The sequence below is a fragment of the Molothrus ater genome, chromosome Z (assembly GCF_012460135.2).
Source record: "Molothrus ater isolate BHLD 08-10-18 breed brown headed cowbird chromosome Z, BPBGC_Mater_1.1, whole genome shotgun sequence".
Taxonomy (NCBI): Eukaryota; Metazoa; Chordata; class Aves; order Passeriformes; family Icteridae; genus Molothrus; species Molothrus ater.
Genome location: NC_050511.2, coordinates 2,431,113 through 2,439,767, shown reverse-complemented (window position 1 = coordinate 2,439,767; position 8,655 = coordinate 2,431,113). Strand labels below are relative to the sequence as shown.

General features: G+C 42.0%; 1 protein-coding gene across 2 annotated transcripts in view; it reads right to left on the bottom strand.

The window, feature by feature from the left end:
- Window positions 1-1,532: 1,532 nt before the first annotated feature.
- Window positions 1,533-8,655, bottom strand: part of ST8SIA5 (ST8 alpha-N-acetyl-neuraminide alpha-2,8-sialyltransferase 5) — a 70,934-nt gene continuing 63,811 nt past the window's right edge. For both annotated transcript variants that reach the window (XM_036402990.2, XM_036402991.2), the window contains one exon: window positions 1,533-8,336. In XM_036402990.2, the coding sequence (XP_036258883.1) occupies window positions 7,874-8,336 (463 nt within the window). In that variant the 3' untranslated portion in view covers window positions 1,533-7,873. The remainder of the gene's footprint in view (window positions 8,337-8,655) is intronic.

Sequence of the window (8,655 nt, the reverse complement as noted above, 5' to 3'; positions counted from 1 at the left end):
ATGTTGTGATGATGAAAAGATGACTGAAGATGTAGAGTGAGAAAACAACTAAGTGATAAAATTACCTGACTGCTAGCACTTCACCACCCAGGGGAAGATTTGGGTTAGCAGTGCTAGGGGAAAAAAAAAAAAAAAAAGAAAAAAATAGGAAAGCAGAACATGAATAGAAATTCATAAAACTTTCATTCCAAGAGGTGCTCCCTGTGATGCCTGTGCTGGGAAAAGGGGGTCAGTACTGACCCTGGCTTCATCTGGCTGGGCCCACAACCCAGAAACATCTTGCTGGGCACCCTTGGGAGCTCGTAAGAGCAGAAGGAACCACTTCATCATGAGCACAGAGCTGAAATCTGAGACTCAGTACCACACAGCACTGCCGAGGCCAAAAATACAAGCTGTCAATACCAGTCTGAGGGAATACCAGCAGAAGGGCCATTTATTATTTCCCCTGTTTCTTCTGCTCTTTCCCTAAGTGCCCACTTCTGGGCACTGTCAGACTGTGGTGAAACATCTCTGTAATTCACTATGGCTTTTTATGGAGACTTTCTGGGAGCCAAGGCTGCAAATGCCACTGAGGAAAATGACGGATGCTGCAGGCTTTAGGAAATTAACCATTCTTTGATTGCTTGCTTAGCCGAGCAATTTGCAGTGTGATAGACAGAAATTATATCATCCAGTGTCAATTTGTCTATTCATTTTTCCCTCTCCACATGCTTCCTCTCCTTGATTGAATAATCACTAACAATAATCACAAGCATCTGGGGGAAGGAAGTGCATCCATCAGTTTTAATGTCAGCAAGAATGAGGGCTGATTCCTCCAGCATTCACCACAGCTCTGCATCTTCAAAGTCATTTACATTTTCCTTATACCAGCACTAACACCCAGATTGTATTATTTCTGTTACATACTCCCATTTCAGTTTATAATCTAGGAACAATAGAATGGCAATTGGGAAAATACCCACTTTCAAAAAATAGATGGTTGTTTCATCTGCTATCATGCATTACCACAAATATTTTTACATCTATGTTTTAATTCTCTGAGAATAATGATGGAAGTGTAAGCTTGAAAGACTGAGGCTGAATAAGACAGACCAGATCCAAAGAAGATGATTTTGTACAAAGGATGAAGACAGTAAAGGACAGAGCTGTTAGGAAGGTGTAAGTAGGCAAATCCCAGGGATTGCAGAGGCTTTTCAAAGGCTGGCTGTGCACTGTTTGCTACTTGCAGTAATAAATGACCTTACTGTGTCTAGATATTTTGTAGACAACAGTCCAGAACATATACTGAGTATTCAGTGATCAAAATACCAAATTCTCAGTTTGTATGGTTGCATAACTCTAAATATACTTTTATATATCTCTATAAATGATGCTCTATCATCATATAATTCCACAGTGACATTCTCTAGTTTTGTGAACCAATTTCTACCAGCTGAGCTTCCAACTCCCCCTGTTCAGGGACACAGAACAGCAGAAAATACAAAATCAGTGTGAAAGCGCAATAAGTGGCCCAAAGATTGCCTTTCCCAGAAAACTGTTGAAGTGATTTGTTTATTCAATAGAATTAAATCATCTTCCAAACACAGTGACACAGACCAAAAAAAAACCAAAAGAAAACAAACCCAAAAACCCCTGATTACTGTTCTAGTTATGGCTTACAGCAACTGATAGGTTTTCTATCACAACCATAGTACAGCTACAGAAACAATAATAAGCCAAAATTACAAGGTGTAAGGTCGACAAAATAAAGGTCAGCCAAAGGACACAAGAGATTAACATCATCATAAATCCAACATGTCCCTGCATGGATTTCTCCACCCTCACTGCCACGGCCTTACAGAAACAACAAACAGCTTTATTTTTGTCATAGCCCAAGCTCCCCTACAATGAAGACACAAAGTTTTACTCCAGTATTCCCAAAATAAGCATTTGTTTCCCACCAGGTGAAAACCAGGGATATACTCAACAGGCAGCAGTTGCTCAGTACAATTTACATGGGCTCAATGCAGAGGTTTGATCAGGAACCTCAAAGTTCACAGCAAGGAGGGCCCAGAAATGGAGAAAAGTCTCCAGATTTTTGTCCTGTCCCAGACAGAGAAGGGATTTTTCTCCCTCCCCTCATCTCTAAGGGGACAGGCTCGAATGCACACCTAAGTGTGTGTCACTTGGCCGACACAATGCCAACAAATAAGGATTAATTCTGCCTGTTCCACACTGATAAGAAGGCAATTACCAGAGTCTTCACAAGCTGTAGGGAGCACTGGAGATACTTCAGTGTCTTGGTCCATCAGACAGTTTCAAGTACAACAAACATCTCAAGAACCAGCCAATGCAGTATCTGATTTTTCTGGCTTAATTTGTCACTGTTTTACATGCTAACACATTTTACAGTGATTAGTACAGTCAAAAATGTACATCAGCTTACCCGAAGATCAAACACTGAGAACATCTATGGCTTCTAAAGAGAAAGTCAGACACATTGGTAACATATTTACATCTTTCAATCCTTGAAGCGCTGAGGCAGATTTGTCTTACTTCAAGCTTCCCACTGTGGCCCAGTCCCTCATTTCTGATGTTTCTTGGATGCTCAGGGCTTTGGGGAGCACTGGAGGTGCTGACAGCCTGGGACCCAGGCTCCCTCAACCCAATGCCTCTCGTAGATTTGGATTTCCCTTAAGTTTATTTTTAAAAGCACTTAAGTACAATTTCAATTTTGAATAGAATCAGTTTTGGTTATTTTTTTGTTGTTTTTTTGTTTGTTTGTTTGTTTGTTTTTTGGTTTTTTTTTTAATTTTTAATACCATGCAGACAACAAAGGATGCCAAGCAGGCTCACCCACATTAGACAGGGTGATAACAAGACACAAAATGATAATAATCTGGGTGGGTTTTTTGGGAGATGCAGGTTATTGGCTTGGCTTATGAGCACTGATGTAAGGCCTGAATTCTCTTTCTGCTGAACCCAAATGTGAATGTTGTGGTGGCTTTAAAGGTACTGGGCTGCATCCTGCCTTCAACACATTCATATCACTGACAAGTTCCACACTGGTATTTTAAAGCAAGCAGAAAAAACCCTTTTCCTGAGGCCTGTGGTTCACATACATACTGCCAGGTACAGGGGGCTCATGTATGAATTACACCACCACGATGAAATGCTTTGCATAGATGAGTTTGAAAAGATGAATTGATGGAATCTGGAAGGGAGAGTGACAGTCACAACACTTCTGCTTCCAGAGAATCTTGTTCTTTACTCACACCATTAAAAACATGGTATTGCTGCTGCACTGTATCTAAGGAATATTAAAAAGTGTATGAAATCAAGTGAGGGGGGAAAAAGAGGCTGCTCATCTTACCCATGATCAAGGCCCATTTCTGGAGCACACAAAATTTCCACACGCTTCACTGGGTTTTGTAAAGGCCCTAAGCATAAATACTGACTTCTTTATTCCTGGAACCTCAGCTCACTCCAGAATTTCCCAGGTAGCTTGGCCCTTTAGGGATTGCCAAATTTTTCTGTTTCCTTTTTCCTACACTTGTAAAAAGCTCCAAGCCTCTCTTCACACTCAAATGAGAGTGAGGTGGGGAAAAAGGCCCATTTCAGAGCATGTCACATTCACTACCCAAGCAGACTAGTGGGCAAGCCCCCTGGCCTCAGAAGATCAGAAAGGACAGACTCCCTGCCTCCCCACCTCAGTTTCCCCCCAGACACAGCAGAGATTGCTCCTCACTGCCAGGGAGGGCTGAGCACCCACGCAGCTGCGTCACCACCAGCGCTCCTGCCTCCAAGCAGGAGCAGCCCTTCCACTGATTCACCAAACACCCACAGAGGGGACTATTCTTGGAGCTGATTTCCTTCCATCCACTACATCTGGCCACCCCGAGTCACCTTTAATTCATCGTCAGCCGAGCCTGCAAGAGGGTGGATTTTTCAAGGGCTGGAGGAGCCACCCCTGATTGCTGCGAGCTGTGAAACTTCACCTCTTGTTTCTGCTGTGTTATTCCAGGGCACTAAAGGCTCTGGAGCAGAGTTGTGCTTGCAGCCTCCTGTATTCCTTTCACATTGTTTCTCAGGGAGACCACAGACCTGCTCAGCACGGTGCCTCTCCTCCTTGAGACAGCAGCAGAAGGAGCTGCTGCTGTCATGGCATGGTTCTCCCTTTTGCAATTCATGAGCTGGCTTTGACAACTCTGCTGCAATCACAGGAAATATGCTAAAATATTATAATGGCCCTATCGCCATTGAAGCCATTCTGTCCAACAGCAAAGTTGGATTTCATGAATCAAAAGCAATCAGCTAAACTATTCCAGCTAAATACTTCCTTCCCTTTGATGACAGCACTGGCAGATTCATAAGCCTCCTCTGTTGACCCGACAATAAAGTCAAAGCAGTCCTAGTTATCATTTCCAACTCAACTTGCATTGCCAGTGTATGCAGTATCAGGAACTTCTTAAGGGATTCTCCTAAATAATGTGAGGGATTGGGGATTAAACCATAACATTTTCTCTCTGCCTGTCTCAGGCTTCATATCCTCAGCAGCAGAGCTCAGATTACAGCTCAAGCTCAGGATGTGGTAGCAGACAGCTGACAGCCTTCCTTCATGGACAGATCAGAATTATTGGTGGGGGGGGATTTTTCTGGGAAAGCATAATGTGCTACACACATCCTTTAGTTGCAGCAAACACACCTGACAGTCACTTCTTATCACTCATATATCCCGTTGTTCAGAGGTTAAGATTGGACATTTGGAGCTTAGACCTCATGGGAGAAGGGAAAACAAAACCAGCCCCAAATTCAGACAAATGAATGATGTCAAAAGAATATTTTCTTATGCTCAGCACACAAAAGAATGATGGCAGAAACCAAGGAGCGTCCTTCTTTCTGCAAAAGCCCTTCTACATATGGCATTTCTGACAAATGCCATAGTTTTGCAATCACTTTTTGAGCAACACCTGAAAAATGAATCAGAAAGTGAACATGTTGGAACATGTATTTCATCTCAAGGACTATTTTATATATATTTCAATAATTATCTTTCTGGCTTGCAAATCACTCCTTAACTGTACAGCTATGTACACCTTCACAGAAATATCTGGGCCTGTTTCTGCAGTCCCTACCCAAATAAAATACCCACCCACCTGAATGGGGGCTCTTTTCATTTAAATGTGGCAAGATTAAGCCTTTGGTGCATATGTGCAAGTAACCTGCACACACTTCTTAAAATCATTAAAAAAATATAGTAGCTATAGATTTATAAGCAATCAAAATCTAGACACAGTAACACTGCACTTATTACAGTGAATTTACATTGCTCATTTTTATGAAGCAAACAATGGAAAGGAGATGTCTGTGACCCTGTATTTACAGATTAACTGTAAATTCAGTTCTGCTTATCCTTTTGTCTGTCCAAAAGGATTTCTTGCAACTAAAAAGAGGGATTTGCACTATTTCTATCAACATATGGATGCTTCTCAAGTGCTTTCCCATCTTTTTTGAAGTGCTTTTTGCAATGTATCAGATTCCTTTCAGTTGATATTGTTCACTTCCATCACCACAGTAAAGAAAAATCTCTTACTAAAGAAGGTAACCTTAGCAGAGCAGCAGCAGCAAAGCAAACCTGGAGCTACTACTAGTCCCAAACTCAGGCAGAATAAGGAGTAAGGGCTCTAAGTACCAGCTTCAGAGTCATTACTGTTATCATAAAACTTAATGCACAGCGAGACGGCCAACCTGCAGTGTCACATTGCTCTCTAAATAGCACTTTCATCACAGCACTTCATTGTCAAAGCCCTTTGCACACAAATTTACAGAACACAGCAAAGACAAAGATCTCTTTTGCATATTGAGTCAAGGAAACCATTTCACCTGCGGGTTGATGGGGATGCTGCCTATTTCACAGGTAGACGATACGAGGGGGTGCTCAATAACACACAGTGTGACTCTAAGACCTAAAACACATCACCACAAATAATATATTAAGCTTAAGCACTGGTCCTTCACCTGCCCCTGGCTGGTGTTTCCCAGGTGAGTTCTGACACCTTCACCAAGGATATGGGTTGCTTCTAAGGCAATCAAACCTCAAGAGTGTAGTGTAAATAAAATGCACTCTCACATACCACCCAGGTCACTGCTGGGCAGCAGGGACTTTTGGAGTGGTGACCAACGTGCTTTCACTTTTTTTGTGATCATTTTATCTGTAGTGTGAGCAACTTGCACAGCTCTCAGCATAGCACAGAGGCTTTTAAAAGAAGCTTTGTGCATTCATGCATTACAAAGTCAAAATCCAAGTCCATATTTGGATTTAAACCCTCTCCCCACCGACCTCCCGCAAAAAAAAAATATCCCTTATACAGAACTATAAACTTCAAATCCTTGATCAAAGATCTTGTAATCTACGTAAGACAAGACAAGGCAACAGCCCTAGTGCTTCAGACTAAGAACCTAGACAGGGAATCTCTGTTCATTTAACTATGCCAGCACAGCTGGAATAGCAAACCTCACCTCCTGTGTATGCAGTCATACCAGTATGAAAGGGCAACTACCAGCAGCCTACTACAACAAAATAAACTCCAGCAACTTCTGGCATCTTTTCTGCTCCAGGATTTTGTCAACTGTAGCAGGTGAAAAATTAGGCTAGGCATACCTGACAGAGCTACACTGATGACATTTAAAGAATACACCACCAGCCCTTTTACTATCCTAATAACATTCTCAATATACAAAAACGCCACATTAAGACATTTGACATTTCAAGATGCATAATTTTAAAATAAGCATCATAATCTAAGCCACAAAATAACTTCTCTGAATTTTAACTTCATTTCCTGACATATTAACATATTACAGATACCTGAAAGTGTTAACTCAATCTGTACAACAGTGAATCAACATTCAGATACTTTTACAAAGTCTTTAATAAAAATCAACGAGGAAATTATTTTTTTTCTATCTTATGCTGATCCAAAAAATCAACTTGTAAAATATAACTATGTAATCCCCTTGCTCTTCATCTCAAGAAAACCTTGTGAAGGAACCTGTTTCTTCAGCAAGGACTCCAGTGTGATGCTGAGATGGTGGCTGTGGGAGGAAGCGCGCACATTGCCATGTGTTAGCCAGAAGGAAAGCGTCACAGACAAGGAGAAAGGAAGCACAATCAGCAGAGGAGCACAGAAATGCAAGGCGCAAGAAGGAAGAAGAAACTGTTTCTAAAACAGTATCACAACATGATTCACACAGTTTCAACAGATTACCTGTTGCTGTGAATGGGAGTTCAACATTCTGTTCTATCCTGGTTGAAAAAATTCATAAAGTGATTTTGTTTATTCCTAACACATCTATCTGCTATTTTTGATCAACACTTTGTGACATTACAGAACAAAGATTTTAAGTTATATATCCCCATTAAGCTATAATGCTAAAGAGTATTTTCAAAAATCTAAAGGCCAGAGAACAGAGTGTTCAATAACATCTGGCAATACCCCAAGGTACTTGATTCAGAAACCTATGTAAAGTCTGATAATCTATGCTAAAATTTTCCACCTCTGTTTTTCCTCAAAAGTTTGGTGCTTTTCTCCATAGTGAAATGATAACTATATTAATGTGCTCTATTTATCCCTAAATGTATTGTAAATGTGCTTCTTTTCTGACTTGCTTTCCAGGACAGCGTGTACCCTGGGGCACAGGAGTTTTGCTTCTCCTACACTGGTACGGACCCAACTCTGCTAGCAGGAAAGATGCTGGTGTCCTAGATCTTATGGGATGCAACGCCTTGAGGAAATTTATATCAAACAATTATTGCATAATCTCGGGGTGTAACAAAACCTCCTACACCATACACAGGCCATCGAGCTCCCGCCACACTCTGGCAGTGTCCCTGTCAGCTGCAGGTCCCCGTGTGAACCCGCAGGATCCCCTTGCTGTGCATGTGGAGGAAGTTGAATATCTCCGAGGGCATCGCGTGGAAGCCGGGGCGAGGCTTCACGTTGTCGTAGTAGTGGTGAGTTATAAAAATCCCTGAGGGGTTCATGGGGAAGGCCCAGAAGCCGAAGAGGTGCACCTCCTCGCAGAGCTCCAGGGCTGCAGTCACCAGGATCAGCCCGGTGCTGACCCGCTTGGCCCGCACGCCCTGGCCGAGCCAGTAGCGCGAGACGTTGATGAGATACTGGGGGTGGAAGTAATAGACTGCCTGCTGGGACTCGAAGTCGTCCAGCACGTACTTGACGCGGATGGACACGTCCGTGTTGCGCGTGTTGTAGAAGGCCGGCAGCAGCACGGAGGCGTTCTCGTACACCTGGAGCACGTCGTAGAAGGGCTTCCTCCACTTCTCCAGCTTGTGGAATCTGGAGGGGAGAGGGTGTGAGTGATGGTCAGTCCATTCCCAGCAAGAGATACCCAATGGGCTTTTACTGAAATATTTCCGACACAGGGATAATTGAGATGATTCTTCCCATTGATGGCTTCCTGTTATCAACGGGAATGTACTTGGATTCATAGCTACAGCATCAGCATGAAAAGTGGGGTAGAAATTATATACTTCTAAAAAACTATTAAAAATATAACTTTTTAAAAAAATTTTTTAAATTAAAAATATTTAATTTTTTTAATTAAAAAAAATTTAAAAATTCATAATAACTTCATAATAACCTTGTGGCCATTTCT